The sequence below is a fragment of the Xiphophorus couchianus genome, chromosome 16, assembly GCF_001444195.1.
Source record: "Xiphophorus couchianus chromosome 16, X_couchianus-1.0, whole genome shotgun sequence".
Taxonomy (NCBI): domain Eukaryota; kingdom Metazoa; phylum Chordata; class Actinopteri; order Cyprinodontiformes; family Poeciliidae; genus Xiphophorus; species Xiphophorus couchianus.
The window spans coordinates 13991748-14010111 of record NC_040243.1 but is presented as its reverse complement, the minus strand read 5'-3'; the positions used below and the strand labels follow the sequence as shown (position 1 = coordinate 14010111).

The following is an 18364-nucleotide window of genomic DNA, read 5'->3' as shown; positions in this document are numbered from 1 at the left end:
TTGGTTGACATTGGATAGAATTTCCACTTAAACTGTAGGAGTTGGGTCAGTTATCTCTTACCGTCATCTAGACTAAAACGTATTTTTATATTACGTACATTTAAGTAAGCACAGAACAGAAGGGCAAAATATGAAAATCTCTTCAAATCTAGTTGCTTTTCCATTGAGAAGAACAGTATGACATCAAATGATAGAACAGTATTTTAAGTCTTTATTTCACATTTCAATACCTTTTATAACATGATGACGCCAACAGCCGCTGTTTTGTTAACAGTCACGGTGGTTGGTGTTTTATGAATTTGTGTGTATTAACAGGAACATGTACTTATTGCAAAAGGGTGGAGAGATATTCTCTGATGGTAAAGACTGAGATGTTTCAATCTGTATAGTAAAAAAACCGTTGTCTGTAAGCACTGCAACCACAAACAGCGGACAAGATAAAGGAAACAAATTCCAACAATGCATAGTAAATAATTTAAAATGAAATGCATACAGAGTTTTGACGAGTAAGTCAATCAAAATAAGAGTAAAACTAAAAACCAAGTTACACTGACGTTCGTTAAAAACCAAAGTGTAGCCCTTAAATAAAATCTCACCCTCTTAGGTTTTCACAGGAAGCTGTAAATATGCATACAAGCGATTGCTTCAGTCCAGTGGTAGGATCAACATGCATTTGCCTTTGTTTGTTTTGAAAAAAAAAAGTCTTAAGAGACATCAAGAGAGCCATATAATTTTTTTTGTAGCTTACTTTCCTCCATCTTCACTGAATACTGAAATATTTCTTCTTGTGCAAATCAACCCTGCTGTAACATTCATCCATCGAACAAATCCGACCGAAATGCTTAGTCAAAAAGTCTGTTTTATGATTGTGCAGTCCCTTTACGTGAAAGGAATGAAGAGTAGGTCCGAGGAAACAAACGGATTGCCAGGCACAAAGAGGGCGGGGGGCTGTGGAGGGACTGTAAAGGTGCTACACACACACGGCGCTCCCGTTCACTTGAGCCGCAGGTCGCTGGAGGGCGGGGCTACGAGAAGGGCCCCCAGGAGGAGGGACGGGCCCCCGAAGAGGCTCCGTGGAGTTTCCCCTCACACTGATATGCTCCCATCCTCCCTGCAAGACAAACACTTGGAGAATTATTGACAAACCCTTTCAGAACACAGAACATCTTATTCCACATGTTTGCTGTATCCCTCTATATTGCAATATGATTCATTTTTGCAATTGTTTAAATAAAGTGATTTGACAAGGAACTATGAAGTAAAAAAACAAAAAGCCTCAGCTCACCCCTATGCCGTAGTCCCAGGACAGACCCTTGGGTGCCATGGGCCCCACACCCAGCCTGTGGCAGACGGATCCAGGAGTCTCAGTAGGAAAGCCTGGAACTCCGTCTGCGATGATCCAAACCTTAAAGCAAAAAAAAAAAAATTACATGTTTTGGCTTTAGATGAAAGTATTCTTGACATCTTCTAGATAAAATAGCTATTTTAAATGTGAGTGTGTACCTGGTCCAGCGGTCCCACAGACACCTTGGTGACGTTGTTAGAGATGAGCTCCCACGCAGAACCCTGAGGGTAGCTGGGCGTCAGGCCCTGTCTGTACCACAGGTTACCTGAAAGACATCAGTCAACATGTTTGATTTCTTTATTCAGTAGATCGAAGTTGCAAAGCAAACCAGATCAAATGAAAACTCACCGTTGTCGTCGACGGCAAACACAGAAGTCCGACCGACGGAGAGCTGTCTGAGGTTCTGCCTCGGAGGAGAGGGGATGTGGTACCAGCATTCTCCTGCAGAGCGAGAAAAAGCTCCTGAGATAGTCTGAACTCAACCCTGAATACCTATATTTATGTTTCATTAATTTATTAGGTCTGATCCACAGATTAGCTTTCATGTCCAACTGACCTGCAGGGTTTTGAGGAGACACGGATCCTCTGTAGAACACAGCTCCGTCCCTCGCGATGGCCCACACCTGATTGGCTCCTCCAATGGAGATAGACTTAAACGGCTGATCTGTGCCTACATGGAGCCAGGAGCTACCCTATGGGAGTAGAAATACTTCCAGAAATTCTGACCCACAAATCCATAATTCATAGATAATATATTCTCAGGACGTGATCTAAAAATACAGATTTCTCACCGCAGGGTTCTGGGGACTCACTCCCAGCCGACACAGGACGTCTCCTTTGTCACTGAGGGCCCACACGGGGACCTGCTCCATTTTGCTCTGGGCCAGACACGGCATCAGAGAGATGTCGCTGAGATGGATCGGTGGCACCATCTTCCACGGACCTCTCACTGTTATCTTGCACCTCCTGTGTGATGAACAGGTCACTGTTAACATGGAAACAGAGTCACAAACTGGAGGAAGGCGAGTACTTACCTCGTCCATCTTCGGCGCCTCACAAAGTCCTTCATGGTTTTGTGGCCGTGAAATGTCCTGTAGGAAAGGGACAAGTCAGACAAATGGCTAAAATCTCTTCTGTAGTCAAACCAGGAGGAATAAATGTTTCCTACGTGGGAAAGTCTGCAGCGTACTGCCAGCCTTCTTTGTCTGTTCCTCCAGGAACGCTGAAATCCACAGCCCACTCCGACACCTAGAGCAGCAGGAAATGAGAGCAAACAGAAAGCAATCACTGTATAATATTATTATACATTATTAGTTTCTAGTCCTAAATTGCCTCTTTTGTAAAGAATTAAACCAAATGTTCACCAAGAATTTATGACGGATATTTGTGAACAGGCCGGGATTTAAACACGAAACCTACAAAAATTACAGTCAGTAAGGATGGATAGATGGAAGGATGAGTCAAAGGATGGAGGGGTGGACAGATAGACAAACAAATGGATGGTTATATGGATAGGTGGACAGATGGATAAATTTGGGTATTGAAAAAACAAACATCTGTCCTCCATTTCTCTATTTTTTATTTTCCACATTTGCTCGATAAAATTGCAAACTTGCTAAAACTTTACAAACTGCTGAAGATATCTGTTCAAATGTCAACACTGGATAACATTTCAGGAGGTAACGTTGGGAGTCCTCTTACCCAGGACCACTGAGGGGTCGGAGGGTGTGTGCTGCCTTTGGTGCATTCCTTTAGGCCGCTCTCGTCACTCCACATGGGTCGATCGGTAGGAAGTCCTCTGTAGGATTGAAACATGTTTGTTGTTATGAAAAATGTACTAGGTTGTAATATTAATGCATGTCAATAATTAGAAACATCTGTAAAATGAAGGAGACCTACTTGTCAGTGTAACCAGTCATTGGGTTCCATCGCTGATTCTCATACACATGTACACTCCTGACATCAGTCTGTAAGTGAATCTCAGGGTTGACTGCAGCAGAAAACACACACAAGGTCACCCCCACATTTGTTTATCCACAGACTAAAGCTTCAGCAGCTGGATGCTGGAGTATTTCCCATTAGGATCACAATAACAACAGTAAAAGAAAGTGAAAATTTTGCTTAGCAAATGATCTAAATGTTAGTGCAGCATTTCTATAAATCAGCAGGAAATGTTCCTGTCTGAAGGACGTGTGTTACCCGAGCTTGGCTGTCGCCCAAAGCTCCCGCTGTAGACCCAGGCAGCGCCGTCCCACCCGATGCCCCATACCAGCCCCAGACTGTTAGACTCTACGCAGCGCAGGTGGCCTGGGATCTGGCGCCAAAACCTGCAGCAGCGTACAGGCGCACGCATCCAGTGTTAGTCCCAGCAGTTAGTACATAGAGTGGCAAAGAGACAGGCGACAAGTTATCTGGCGACATATCAGTAAGAAAACAAAAAGCAAAGACTGGAAATGGAGGCGACGAGGATTTTACTGAATCTCAGGGCAAAGCACAGGAACAGAATTCAGTCTTTGGTATCTGGCTCACATAAGGTCGCAGGCCATAGGGTGAGCTGCAGCCTCCAAAGTTAGGGGCGGCTCGTGTACCATGATGTCTCCCTTGGAGGTGGTGGACCACAACGCCTGTCTGGTTGGAGCCCCAGCAATCCCTCGCCACTCACAGCAACAGTCTGACAACAGGTCCAGCTGTTGGACAAGGAATGTGAAAGACACACTGCGTGACACTCAACATGCAATGCTCTACCCATCTATTTCACCAGTTTTTACATGATGACAAAAGTGGTACCCAGTCATTCATTTCCTTCTCTGATGGCGCTGCCAGTATGAGTGGCCATCTTTGTTTAGTTCTTTCGGCTGTGTACACGGCAAAGGTGTAGTGGCAGTCTTGCAGAACCGGTACCAGCGCTGTCACTTCGTTTATGAACACCTGAAGGTACTGAACATGCATCGACAATGAGTCGGTAATTATACATTTGGTACTTCTGGTCTTGTTCTTGTTGCTGCCCTTCCTTCTAAACCATGTCGGCACATGAAAACCCACCTTTTTCTCATCATACTGGGTGTAATAGACAAAGAAGATGCTGTCCTTCTTCCCATCTGACTTGGTGGATTGCTCAAGAGCAACACCTACATCCACCCAGCGCTGTGGCTTCCAGTCTCTCCACCAGCGCAATGTCCCTTTACGCACCCACACCGACTGGTAAGGAAACAGGAGAAAACAATTAGAATCTGTTCACCCTACAGCAAGAAGGAAGACAACTTTTATGTTACTTACGTTGCTTCTCTCCAAAGGTTTCCTAGTGATCTCTTGATGTTGCTGCTTTTGAGGCTGCTCGCTCCAGGCTGCTGATTGCACCGGAGTCAGAGACAGGGAACTATTGAGAGGACCTGATCCATAAACGTAGAGGTGTAAGAACTCGAATAAAATTAAATAAAAACAAATTAACTTGCCTTTTTAATTTTTTTTAATCCTATTTTTCTATCCTCGCCACAATAATGTTACTTTTTGCAGGTCTATAGAATGGACACTTTTTAGTTTAAAGATGACAAAATACTGAAAATGTATGTGGAATTCTTTTTGAGAGACTGGTTATCCATGTACCTGTGGAACTGAGCCAGCTGATCCGTGAACTTGCATCCACGTCGCATCCTCCACCGGACACCCAAGCCCACACGGGTCCATCCTCTTCCCTGATGCCCTGCGAGTTCTCCAGGGTTCCCAGGACGTCGCTCAGTGAACGCCCTGCTGCTTGTGCGCTCCGAGCCGCCCCCACCCCTTCTAGGTCCACGTTCATGAAGGGGACGTCGTGCCCAGTGGCTGGAAGGGTGGGAAGCACTGGAGCTGGAGGCATCTCCACGCTGTTTTCCTGCGACATCTCAGCGGCTGTGATGGACGGCTGCGTTGTGGAGATTCTGTCGCGGTCCGACACCAGGCTGTTGATGAAGCTGTCGCTGGCTGGGATGAATGCTTTTGGAGCATCTTGCTGAGAGGCTGAGGACGGCTCTTTTACCTCCTGAGGACGTGCAGATGTGTCGTCGCCCCCCAATGGGACGATAGAGGGAGCTGCTGCTTCCAGTATAGGAGTAGCGCTGTGCTCTGAGTTAGTCGGACCCAATTCTGAGTCCGAATCAGTGCCACTTGGTGCAGAGCCATGTGAAGTCTCAGTCAGGTAGCCACTAAACTCACACTCATCCCTTATGAAAACACAAAGGGAGTAATAACGGGTTGATTAAGGTCAACCCGTTATTGATGGGTTGACCTTAGTTAGTGGAGACGGTATGAGTCTCCACTAACTCATACCATAATAACGGTATGAGTTAGTGGAGACTTAGTTGATGTTACTCTACAGACCTGGGTGGAATAAGCTCTTTATTGGTGCCCCACTGGGCAGAAACAGGGATCCAGCCATTTCCACTCGGCTCAGCCTGGGTCACACCCATCCTAAAATACAACCCACGATCCTCCCCAACGGCCCAAACCTAACAGACAGAGACAAAGAGAGATCTGTGTGGAAGAACAGCAGTAAAAAAAACAAAGACTAAACAAAGGTCGTATGGTACCTGTTAAACACAGACAGTGAAGTGTTCTTTATTTATTGAGCTGTTTCATCAATTCACCTCAAGTAGTCCCACAAACTACAATTTAATCAAACCGTTTTCCAATAGGCCAATCAGAGCAGCTGTTACTTTATAAGGCCATATACTGTAACTCCTGTTCTGGCTCCGTTAAGCCATCCCCATAACTGAAACCCTGAAACATGAAATATGGGATTTGATGACGATGCCTTGGCCACCTTCTAATTAGGGAGTCTCCCATATGTAAGGCCAGAGGGAATACAGTCTGGGGATATTTAAGGCTGGACCCTGAGGTGCGACTGCTGAGGGGACATTGGCCAGAGCGACACGCTGTGCTCGTGTTACAGTGCTGCTGACGGGAAGCGAGGCAGAGGGGTTGGAATGGGCTGAGGAGAGGTTTGGGAGCGGTGGGGGAGGCATAGGTGGGAGGAGGTGTGAGGTGCAGGTTTGCAGCGCAAGCAAAGTCTTCAGCAGTGAGACACGGAGTGAAGAGTTTCTGCTGTCCTGAAACCAGATCCAGGCAAACAGTGAGGTGGATCAGGCAGCGGAGAGGCACAGTTCAGAGTGGAAAGAGAAAAGTTTTAATAAACCTACAAGGTTAGAAAACTTGTAGAAATATATTTAAAAGCTTTAATAATGTGTTTTGGCATCTCTGCTTGTTTTTTTAAAGCTTGCTTCATTCTATTATAGGCGCACAAAGAGAAGAAGTACAAGAGGTGCGACAAATTTTGTCACATTTTATGTTGTACCCACAGACCTCAGTGTATTTTATTAGGATTTTATGTGACAGAGCAACACAGAGAAGCACATAACTGTAAAATGGAACAACAAGGATGAAGGCTTAAGTTATTTTTCTTTCCATTAAAACAAAATCTGAAAAGTGTGGTGTGAATTTATTTTTAGGCATTGTGAATCCATAACTGCATTTTGCTACAATTACAGCCGTTACAGTCTTTTGTCTCTAGATACAGAATTGCATTTCTGTCCTTCCTTCTTTGCTAAACGGCCCAAATTCATGCAGAGGGATGCAAAAAATATAATTATGAATATAATTATGGCACAGCACTCACACTGGCTTTCTTCCAGGATTGCCTAATATTTAGTGTCATCCATGTTCCCACCAACTCTGACCCACTCCACTGTATCTGCTAAAGAACAGCATCTTCATGATGCTGCAAAAACTATGTTTTACTGGTGCTGAAGTGTTAATCTCCATAAAAGTTCCACAGTAAAGTTGAAAACTGATGAGTGAGCTACTCCTCCATAAAGCCTGGATTTAAAGAGTCAACAACTCAGACTTATCACCAGATTCAGGAGTCTTCCCCAAAGGCTCAGACAGCCGAGCTCCACATTAAATATGACTAATATTAAATAGGGTATGTCAGAGACCAATTAGAAATTTGAACCATACTTTTCAAATTTTTACTTGGAAAAAAATGTCAAAACAAGGATTTTTCTTTCAAATCGTAATTATGTACTATTTTAGATTCGTTCCCCAAGTATACACAAAAAATTCTCCTCTAACCTGGTCATTGAGTCCCACGTCCACCATCATCATCTCCCCTCCGATGCTGATCCAGCCAGATCCACAGGGGTTGTGGGAGTTTACGCCACGCCTGAACCACACCTGGACACACACACAACCACTCCAGTCCACACACGTAGCTGACAGGTAAACCAAACCTACTCAGATCATTTCAGATGTAATCACAGGTTTACCTTATAGTCCTTTGTGACCACCCACACAACGCTGACTCCGACGGCCACGTGAAGAGCCTCCACCTCCTTTGAGGGTGACTCCACTTCCAACCAGGAGGTACCTACGGTAGAACATACACAATGCACAGTGTTCTGTAAAATAAGTTGCACCATAAAACCAAAATGTCACATTTCACTTAGAAATATCAACACTTACAATATCAATCCTTTAATAGAGAATTACAATGGAAAAATAATTAACAGAGCTTCTAATACATAATTCATAGTATTAAAGTGTTTAAAATGATATTTCTCAAATGAAAGGACAGGGGGAAAAAAACGATTAGACTCAGGGATGGAGTGTGTGCCACGGTGATGCGGACCTGTTGGGCTGTCCAGACTGAGGCCTGTACGAACCAACAGGTTTCCATCCCACAGTAAAACCCACAGAAGATCCCCAGGGCCGGCTGATAACTGAGCCACTTCTTTGGGCACCTCCACCTCTTCCCAGCTGGTGCCCTCCGGCACTCGGGGGTGGATTCCCTCCCTGAACCACACCTGTGCAGCACAAGTCATTTTAACAGATCATTAAATCCGATCACATTTGGTTTCATTTAGGCATGAAATCAAGATCTTATGTTTCAGTTCCAACAATTACATGTTGCATTTTAATAAACTGTTAAATGCTTTTAATTGAGCAAAATCACTATTTTTAGCTCTCTTGGGTCAGAAAAGTTAGTAGTGAGGCCTTGTGGTTCATATGAAGTTATGCTGCCCTCTTGTGGCCATGCATGCTCAATAAAGTGATGCCCAACATTTAATATTTACTATGAGTTGATAAAAACCTGCAAACCACAGTGAAACCATGGTCAGTGAAGCAAACATTCTCAGAGATGACAAGAAAAATTATTTGTTTTACTAAAAACAAATATTATAGGTTTTGTGGGAAGCTAATAATTCCCCTAAAACGTAAAGAGAAAGTATGGGTTTGTGTCAGAAAGATAAAACCTCAGCTGCTGAGACCTTGTGACTGACCTGCCCTTGCTGTGACACGCCCCAGAGGTATGGGTACCTCCCTGACTGGTCACTCATCTCCCAGCCACCACAGCAGATGTCACAGAGTGGCAGCGGGGGCTTCTTAGGGTTATCCAAAGGGATCTGCAAGGAGACAGTACTGGCCTTACAAAATATCAAATTAGCTTTAACTTACAGTCGCCATGGAGATTTTTCTAGGTATGCAAAGTGCTAAATAAATAGCCACATATCAGCAGGTAAAGTAGTAAGGCAGCACTCAAAATATGCTCTTCTAAATCTCAATCAGAAGCCTAACACAACATATCACTTGGAATACAACAGTGTCCACAATGAAAGGGAATCTGGTTAGAAATCTTTTTCTCTTTTCACAATTACGCTACATTGTGCCGGTTTATCACAAAAATCCCACGAAATTAGAGCAAATAATCGCTTGTGATGGTTAGATTTGCACTTGTAGGTTCTTTATCGCTAGCATGAAGTTAACTAGGAATTTGAGTGATTATAATGTGAAAAGGATAATTAAAAATTGTGTTTTCTGATGGAAATACATTACCTTCCTTTTCTACTCTCCTTTGTGGAAATTGTTAACAACTGCACATATACAGTCATAGAGAGTCAGCAGTGCTTGGCTAACCTTTGCCCATGTGCCTTGTGCTGTGTATCTTCTGTAACGAATCCATCGTCTACGGCGGACGCAGGAGTTCCACTTCTTGTCTGGTGAGAAGTTGGCTGGAAAATCCACAGCGTACTCCCAGCCCTACAGAAGGACAGAAACAAAATGCTTAGTGTAGGCTGAAAATTTACTCCACTTATTAATTAAATAACCCTCAAAGAGAAGTAGAAAAAGAAAAAAAAAAGCTATGTATGAGGAAACAAAATGCTGATGAAGGTTTCAGGTATTTCTCACCCCAGTCTGGCTGGGTTCTCCACAGCTCTGATCCACATACCAGTCGCCTTCCCAATCCCAGCTGCGGGACGGCAGCTGGAAGCTGTGGAGTGGCTGTGGATTCATCCCGGTGACGTCGCTCCAGGGCCAGCGGTCGGTGGGCAGCAGGACGTCAGTGAAGCCGTCCACTGGGTTCCATCTCTGACAGTAAACACACACGATAACAGAATAAATTTCAGCATTATTTAGATAAATCCAACAGTCAAGAAACAGAGGGCTTGTTTCGGGATCTTTTGGGCTTACCTGGTTCTCATAGGTCTCCTCCCGGTAGCGGATGGAAGTCTCACTGGGCATTATGTTCAGATAGATGTGGTGATCGCACCCGATGCCCCAGCAGCGTCCCTTGCCTGCAGTGACGCGCTTCAGCTCCAGCAGCAGGTCGTCAGCGCGGACCCAGCGCTGGCCAGCTGTGGAGAGGCTGTACACTCTTCCATACACATCCACGGCCCACAGCAGTGTGATAGGCATAGTGGCTCCTAACGGAAACAGAGGTTAAAGTTTCCTGATAGCGAGGAATGGAGTGAGTTACACACTCATTAGATCTCCTTCAATTTAAATTTAGCTTCGGAAACATTGACCATGTGATTTAAATTTCATGTAGCAATTTTTAAGTTTCTCTCTTTCTCTCCCTGCTTGGCAGCTCTCATTAGCAGCTTACCTTCATTGCACCTTTTGATTCCAGCTTAAAGAGTAAATAGCTTTTTCATAGATTTAGTTTACTAAATTTGAATGACATATTTCAATCCATTTAAATCTTATTTACTGAAATGCTCTTCTTTATTTTCCCTTTGATATACATCTACCTCCGTGAACAAGAGCAGAATTCGGTAAGCTCAACAGCATAGTTTAGCTTCCAGAATTTCACAAACATAATCAAAGTTACAAGATGTTTTAATTACCTTTCTTATTATACAGGTGACTGCCTTCATTGAGACATTAGGATATGTGTAAGTTCCATAAGCTTTTTAATGTTTTTAGCAAAATATTTTAAAATGCTGACTTGTGACTGAGCAATAATAATAATAATAATAATAATAATAATAATAATAATAATCTCGTTAATTTTGTTGACAGCACAAAGTAAATAGGACGAAATAATTCGGTATTATTTTGAAAGTCCAGACCGGAAATCATGCTTTTATTTTGACTGGTGCACTTGACAGTTGCCTTATCGACTGATACTAATCCGCTAGGGCACTAACAATCACTATAGCAAAGCTAGCCCTATCCGTTCAATTGGGCCTTTATTTGAATAAACATGTTTAAATTAAACCATCCACTGAACTTTATCCTAAACTTAGCTGCAGATCCATAAGGTCATTTTTCTCTATTCAGGCATGGGATGTACACACAGTAGAGTCTGGGGTGTCAAACAGCAGCCTACCTGAATATTTACTGGACCCGATACGCGGTTGTCATGGGAAATACCAATAGCGTCATGACATCAGGTGCGACAGCAGATGCTGCCATCTGCGTGACCCATCCTGCGACACATTCAGAAGCAATGTTTATAAGCATCAAGTGCCCAAATGCCATGCTAAGGTGCAGGAAAGCATAGACAGGATGGAAATGCCGCAAAGTGGGCTACAAGCAGTTTACATCTTCAGTCAGTCGGCTGCAGTCAGGTGGCCTAAACCTGCAGGGACGGTCAAAAACACAAAACATACTTACGCATGCTCATGAACGACACCTCTGGGAAATAACAAATAAAAACCTAGCGACATTCATCCACAGAGCGGAATTTATTTCATATTGTGGACTAGAGGATTGTCCTGTCCAACTCTGGACGCATAACAGGAAATGGAGGAAGTGATGTTGTGATTGGATACAACGCTGCAGGGAGTGCGGGATCCCTCTCTCTGATTGGTCCGAACCAAAGGCCCTTGGTATTTTTTTACTCTCGCCGCTACTGACAAGCGGGATTGCTTTAATAATTTATTCGGCGGTGGGTTATTAATTATTGAAGGTGCCAAGACTTGGTGACAGATGACACCAGGGTGTCACAAAACACCATAAAACAAACAAACACCTTATCTTCTGATCAATATACAGACTGAAGAATTTTGTTTGCTACAACTTCTATTATGCCATAATATTACTTAATGCAAAAATATTTTCAACATAGCATTGACGTTTACTGCTTTGTACCTATCATGTGAGCGGTGAAAGAGTTCCTCACAACTGATGGCTGTTTAACTATTTAAAAGGGCAGCAAAATAATCTATTCACCATGAACCTTTAATCTGTATGTGAAATAAGTTGGAAACCATGACTTCAAAAGATTTAAAGTATTTGAAATATTTACATGCTAAGTATCAGCATAGTTCATCTCAAACTTTCAGAATCTGCAATAAACCGTGCAGAGGAGAGGGAGGGGGGGTATAATAGAAAAAAAAAAAACAGGTTTTGTGTTTTGTTCCTTTGATTTCCTCTAATAAATGAAGCCCATTGAACCTACAGGTGGAACTTATTTGAGTTGAAAACAGAAATTTAAAAGTGTCCAAACATTTTCTGACCATAAAGTAGGTCAATAAACAGGCTAACATTGTTTTAGTGAATAACTTCAAAGAGACAAAATGACTTGTAAGTTTTGCGGAATAAGTGTTTGTCCACGTATTAACAGCATAACCTGTGAAATATTAAAACAAAAATGATAAAAAGTGACTATTATCAGATATTATAGCTATTAGAGGATATTTGTGTACACTCTCCTGTAGTTATTTAATGGTTCTATCCCTTATAGTCTCATCCTCTGGTTCAATAAACCATATGAACCCGCAGATGTTCCAAATTATGGGTTTATGAAAACGAGTAAACAGAGTTGGTGATGTTTTGTTTTCAGAGATAAACCAGCTGCTTATTATTCCAAATGATAATAATAAATGCTATTATTAAAATCAGCTGGCGACAGGAGGCGGTGTTGTCCTCTGTGATGAAGAGGTTGGCGCTGCAGTGAGCTGCACGCAGCAGTGTATGGCAAGCTGATTTTATTTTTATTCTACATCTTTAATAACACGTATCATTGGGGCTTGCCATAGAAATGCATAGAGATCAGTGTATTGCCTTGCGAAGAGATAGACTATATATACACATGGCCACCATCAAGTACTTTGGTTTTGCGACATTTACAAGTATACATTAAATATGTACATATTCGGCTTGCCATACATACTTTGTTTTTGTGCCCTATCCCTTTAAGAAGCCTTTCAATGCGCAGAGGCGCAACAGCAGCCCATCACATGATTCTTCTCTTGTGACAATCCAGACAGAAAGCAAAAGCCTTTCTGACTTCCAGCTGAGTTTTTAGGCGCTACGATGGTGCATAGCTGCTCTTTGGGCACCGAAGGACCAACTTCACACACTGAAATGGAATTAAGTTAGCCGTTTCCATAACAACTCGGATCATTCCCGTTGTAACGGAGGACATTGGGTGAAGACTTGGGGTTGTTGCGTCGCTTCAGACAAAGTTGGCGCATGGAGAGAGACGAAGTTTCATTTTTGCGCAGCGCATTTTCTTTGTGTTTTCCGCCACGAAGCCTCAGCCAGCACCGCACAGCGTTTTGGTTGACAAAAGCCAAATAGTCAAAGTTATTTTTGTTACTCCTACTTTGTTCACTTAAGGAGCAAGACACAAAAAGACGAGATAAGGACACGGTCCGTCGGGTGAGATGGTGGACAACAAGCCTCTCCTTCAGGACAGACCTCCCGCCTACAACGCCGTTCCGGGGGCGCATGAGTACGGCCCGCCGCCGCAGCAGCCGCACGGCTACGGAGCCATCCCCGCTGCGGCCCCGCCGCCCTACCACTACCCGGATGGCCCAGGCAAGCAGCTCTGTTTATTTCCCTCACTGAGCAGAAAGTTAACTCTCCAGGAGGGAGACGGTGAATTTAACTGCTGCTCGCTTTCACAGGGAAAACGAGGCTTTATTGCACGTTTTGTTTAACCTTTTTTTTTTTTTTTTTTTTTTTACAGAGGTTTTAAATTGCCTTTGAAGGTTTAGTTACCAGTTTCGCATGCGCAGTTTGTGAAGAGAAATGATTGTGATGCTAATTATTAGAATAAATTAAAAGATAAGCAAACTGTGCTATTAAATGACCTTTACTCGTCTTAAAAAAAAAACGCTTTATGTTTGGTGCAATTGTTTCTCTAAATGTGTTAGTTTAATGTGAGGTAGGAAGCCATTCCCCGACTGTGATTGTATGAGTCTATGCAGGAAGTGCACAAAAAAACAAACTCCTGGTTCTTGTAATCGCATGAAGTTTCCTGTTTTTTTTTTACTGAGCTGCCTCCTTTCTGGCAGATTAAACCAGTACGTGTCAACTCGTCATCACACAGCAGGTGTGCGCGCAGCTGTAAGCCTGATTAAAGTGTCAAAGTTCTCAATTGCACAATCTGACCTGCATACAAGTGGTCAGAAACAATAGACATGACTCTTTACATTGGAATGAGCCTGACTGTTTCCGTATGTCCAGTTAACACACACTGCCATTTTTAAATTTATAATACCTGATTATTATACTTGATTAGCGGATACATTTTTAGACATCAAAGAGGAAATGGGGCGCAGGTTCATCTATATACAGGTAGTAAATTTATAGCCAGCATAAAACTAAGGGAAAAGGAGATTATCAGGAGAAACGCATTCAAATTAAAATAGTATTTTAAGCTTAAATTTGACAAGGGTATGAATAGGACCCAACTCTACATCTCAGACATTATGAAACTTGTAAAGAAGTGGCATGAATTTAATATTTGCCCCTTTTTAAATGGCGAATTTATAATAATGTGTTTTGAAAAGTAAAAGAACTGACAAATTGGCATGTGTCAAAATATGGAAGCATAATCAAACACTCCTGTTTGATCACCTTGGTAATTTGCTGGCCAAGAAGCAAAAATGTGAATTTATTTTTCTTGTTCATGAAATGCCTCAGAATTAAGAACTCGTCAACCAACAGTGTGTATTTTGTTGCGCTTATTTTTGATTGATTAAAAATGACATTGTTTAAAAGATACGATGCGAGGTAAAATGGGGATGATCCTAAAATGTATTGAAATCACTACTTTCACCCTGACAAAGAATCTGTAGGTGATTAAACTTTTAGAATAACTTTAAATAAATAATAGTCGATTTATAGCAACACGTATAATTAAATATCAAGCGAATTCCGTGCTTCAGATCTGAGTCCAGATTCTCTTATTTATTTTAATTTGATTCATGTCGACACAAAATGATAACATGACACATTTTTTGGGGGGGACTTCCAGGATACCCACCGGCTCAGATGGGCCCCGCTGTTTCCCAGCAACCCTACACATCGACCTATGCCATCATCCAGCCCTCTGTAGTGGTGGTGGGAGGCTGCCCAGCTTGCAGGTGAGGAACCACAAATAACAAAGTGTCTGAAACCCATAACTAGCCATTCTTCATGCAGAACAATACAGAGCGTCATGCGCTCACAGAGTTTGCTGGGGTTGTTCTGTATTTATTTTTTTTATTGCCGTTTCACCTATCGGGAAGCTATCAGTGTAGATAAGATGAGTGAGTATGACATTCAGTTTTGGGAGTTTCACTGTGGTGAGTCAATGTCCTGTCAGTCAGCTGACTTCGCCCCATGGACATGTGATGGGGCCAAAGGTAGCGATGGGGTTCAAGTCACACGGATGGGAAAGTAAAATGGAATGATGACTAAGTGGTGTTAATTTTTCTGGAACAAACCAAACAGGTTGTAGTTGACATTCTTTACCGACACATGATGGACACTTCCTTTAATTGGTTCATAACAACGTAATCAGTTTGTTCCAGGAAACATGGAGCGTTTGCTCTCTATCCTTCCAATCTGGCTGCATCTGAAACTCGGCATACTAATGTAACTAAAACTAGAGTGGAGCTTCGTTTTCCTATTAAATTATCACAAAAATAATGAATATCATCAGTTATAGTTCTTCTTTCTGACATTAGTGTTACAAATACCTTGTGCAAACACTTGAAGAAATTGCACTGCAGGAAACGGAGTGATGCAATGATAGACCAAACATACACTACTTTCTTGCAAATCTAGCAATAGTTTAATTTTAAACAACTCAAAGCAGAGTTTTTACTTGGTAGGATTCTAAATTGTACCTACTTTAAATCTGACTTTCCACTTCTGTTTCCTGAAAAGCTTCCTCCGATGCTAGTTGGTGTTTTTGCCATCTTGAGAGCCGGTGGCCACGTAGCCAGGAGCTGGTCAGAGTCGATGGGCAAACTGTTTGGAGGAAAATCTGTTTGCAGCTGATTTGCAGAAAGACCCTTAACATGCATCCAGAGCTACAGTAGGACAGTTTAGATCAGAACATAGTTAGAATAGGCCAGTCAGAGCGAACCCAGTGAGAGAGCTGTGGCAAGACTTCTTAAAATTGATGTTCACAGAAGCTCTCTATCCAACCTGAGTGAGCTTGAGTTATTTAGCTTGAGTTGTATGCCAAAGTAGAGTTAGTAGAATGTCAAAACAAATTCTTAAATTCATAGTGACCTTGAGGGAAAGTATTATTCTCGTTAAAACACCCTTATGTTTATAAGTTGGACCTTTTTAAACTTAGCCTTTCACTTCCTGTCTTCTAATTCCTTTAAAAAGGCCTCAGGCCACTGTGGTTTTTGTGTTGAAGTCATAAGATGCAGTTAGCTGGTTTTTTTTAGTGTCACTCTGGGTCAAAGCTGATTAGGAACAGATATGTAATAAACAAGACGTTTTATTTTTTTTATTTTTACAAGTTTTTAACGTCTGCAACTTGGATATTCAACTCTGCTGCTAAATTCATGTTACTTTTCTTTACAAATTTGGCATTTATTGTCAAATTCTAAGACTTTTTGGACAAACTTAATAAAAGTAACAAAAGCCAAACTTAAACCCTGCTGGGCTTTTAGCACTGTATATGAATTGAACTTACAAAGGAGAATGGCATGAAATTATTTTTTCCTGCTTTTTATTTCAATAAATTAGGAATAGAAAATGATTTTTAAATTTTTTTTTATCAAAATGGGTCTCTCTTGTAAATTAAGATGTTGAGTCTCTATAAGGCAGCCTGTGCAAATAAAGTTAAAATAAAAACTGATTCTTTTTTGTCAGTTTGTTATTCTATATTGTAAAATCTAAACAAACACTGATGCAATTTATTGTATACTTTGTAGAACACTTCATACCTGATCTTCAACAGATTTTGATTTAGATATAGAAAAAATCAAATAGGTGTTATTTTAACAGTTATCTAAATTTTTATAGTACCGGTAGTTTAAAAGTTGAGAATTCTTTTAGGTCCATTGAGTTTTTGCATCTTGGAAGCAAAACCAAAGAGGACAACTTTCACTCGCTAAGTTGTAAAGTTTGCTGCCTCCTGTTCCACATGATTACATAGAACGTTAAAACTGTTTCCTTTTAAAACACCAGAAGCCATCAATCCATCTCTTCCACAGGGTTGGAGTCCTTGAGGACGACTTCACCTGCCTGGGGATCCTGTGTGCCATCTTCTTCTTCCCTCTGGGCATCCTCTTCTGCTTTGCTCTGCGTCAGAGGAGGTGTCCCAACTGTGGCGCCACCTTTGGCTAGAGGGACCAAACCGCAGCTCTTTCACGCACTTCTCTCATTCACACGCATACAGAGTTTATATAAAAAAACAAAAGATAGATTGCAAAACAAATTACAGTCAATGAAATCTGTTTTTCATCTGCAGGTTTAGGATGTATTTTATCACAAGTTTCCAGCTGTTGTCAGTGCCTTTGCTTCATACAGAGTAATCAGATGCCATCAGGTTTTTTTGTAAATGTTTAAGGAATCTGAACAGATTCTTTATTTTCATAGTCAGAGCCTATTAAACATTTTTTTTGTCTTAATATTTTTATTTGCTTGCCGCTGCCATATTTTAGTTAACTTTGTACTCTGCTTTTTTTTGTTTCAAATGTATGCATGGCTCAGTATGTTCAACATAGGCATTGAGATAATGCTGTGATTTAAGGAAAAAAAAAAAGGATTATCTTATGGACATTACCTTCTCTGGCTCAAACAATGGACTTATGCCTGACGAAGCATCTTGCCTGTTTTTTTTTTTTTTGTTTTGTTTTTTTGTTGAGATCATTTCTTGGGGCCATATTTTGCACTGACCGTTTGTCCAATGATGATTCTGCTGGGTTGAGCTTCTCCAGGGCCAATGCAGACCTCAGGTACACACAATCTGACATGCCCTCGACTTTTACGACCTCATCGTTTTGACTTTGGATTTACTTTGAGGACTGTTTTTGTTAAAGCGCAAGCTCCTCTTTTAACCTCTAGAAGATTGAGTAAAGGCTGAAGTATCTTATATCCTCAAATTTTCAACTCCATATTTCTATGACAAATCAACTTTCCTCCCAGCCAGACAATCAGCTGAGAATGTCCATGTCTTCCTCCACTGCAGGATCCTGAAAATGTGTCCATGTCGGAATAAGTAATAAAATTAAAATTACTGGTATGAGGGAAAAAAAGAGAAATGGCGTTAGAAAACACACTAAGCACGCTCTTATGATTGAAGTTCTTACTTTTTATATGAGTTACTGTAATTAAAAAGTAATGCTATTTGTGTCTTGGATTTTTCTTTTCTTGCAATGTTATTCAAACCCCTTTAACTTCACACTTAAACCACAAACTTCTGTTTTGCTTGCATACAGAAATATTGTGGCCCTTATAAAATCCAGTCTTTCAGAAGTCACGCAATTAGTAAACTGCACCATTTCTGTTAAAACACAGATGTAC

The 18364-nt window shown here is 41.7% G+C and overlaps 2 protein-coding genes and 1 long non-coding RNA gene across 5 annotated transcripts; 2 read left to right on the top strand and 1 right to left on the bottom strand.

Moving 5' to 3' along the window:
• Positions 1-188: 188 nt before the first annotated feature.
• tecpr1b (tectonin beta-propeller repeat containing 1b) lies at positions 189-12904 on the bottom strand. 3 transcript variants are annotated; one of them, XM_028041764.1, is made up of 26 exons: positions 12774-12904; positions 10986-11085; positions 9845-10077; positions 9563-9742; positions 9290-9412; positions 8656-8778; positions 8004-8178; positions 7642-7742; positions 7448-7549; positions 5699-5826; positions 4949-5541; positions 4622-4734; positions 4388-4543; positions 4133-4282; positions 3875-4032; positions 3545-3672; positions 3245-3335; positions 3047-3143; positions 2514-2593; positions 2380-2436; positions 2137-2311; positions 1902-2037; positions 1694-1786; positions 1504-1610; positions 1286-1405; positions 189-1111 (listed from the first exon to the last, which is right to left on the bottom strand). In XM_028041764.1, the coding sequence occupies exons 3-26, from the start codon at positions 10067-10069 to the stop codon at positions 971-973; spliced, it is 3552 nt and encodes a 1183-aa protein (XP_027897565.1). In that variant the 5' UTR covers positions 10070-10077; positions 10986-11085; positions 12774-12904; the 3' UTR covers positions 189-970. The 3 variants fall into 3 exon arrangements, with proteins under 3 accessions (XP_027897565.1, XP_027897563.1, XP_027897564.1); XM_028041762.1 differs by lacking the exon at positions 12774-12904 and adding an exon at positions 11273-11416; XM_028041763.1 differs by lacking the exon at positions 12774-12904 and adding an exon at positions 11273-11416 and having other exon boundaries at positions 9845-11085.
• Positions 5843-6802, top strand: LOC114159697 (uncharacterized). Its single transcript, XR_003598648.1, has 2 exons — positions 5843-6519; positions 6613-6802. It is a non-coding gene; the product is annotated as an uncharacterized LOC114159697 (long non-coding RNA).
• bri3 (brain protein I3) lies at positions 12851-18187 on the top strand. Its single transcript, XM_028041767.1, has 3 exons — positions 12851-13423; positions 14868-14976; positions 17053-18187. Exons 1-3 carry the CDS (start codon positions 13270-13272, stop codon positions 17183-17185), a joined length of 396 nt encoding a protein of 131 aa, XP_027897568.1. The 5' UTR covers positions 12851-13269; the 3' UTR covers positions 17186-18187.
• The last annotated feature ends 177 nt before the right edge of the window (positions 18188-18364 follow it).

Coding starts and splice junctions, on each gene's coding strand:
- bri3 (XM_028041767.1), top strand. CDS start 13,270: ATGGTGGACAACAAGCCTCTCCTTCAGGACAGACCTCCCGCCTACAAC. Junction 13,424..14,867: donor CCACTACCCGGATGGCCCAG/GCAAGCAGCTCT, acceptor GGGGACTTCCAG/GATACCCACCGGCTCAGATG. Junction 14,977..17,052: donor GGAGGCTGCCCAGCTTGCAG/GTGAGGAACCAC, acceptor TCTCTTCCACAG/GGTTGGAGTCCTTGAGGACG.
- tecpr1b (XM_028041764.1), bottom strand. CDS start 10,069: ATGCCTATCACACTGCTGTGGGCCGTGGATGTGTATGGAAGAGTGTAC. Junction 4,544..4,621: donor AACCTTTGGAGAGAAGCAAC/GTAAGTAACATA, acceptor TTTCCTTACCAG/TCGGTGTGGGTGCGTAAAGG. Junction 2,312..2,379: donor AGGCGCCGAAGATGGACGAG/GTAAGTACTCGC, acceptor TTCATCACACAG/GAGGTGCAAGATAACAGTGA.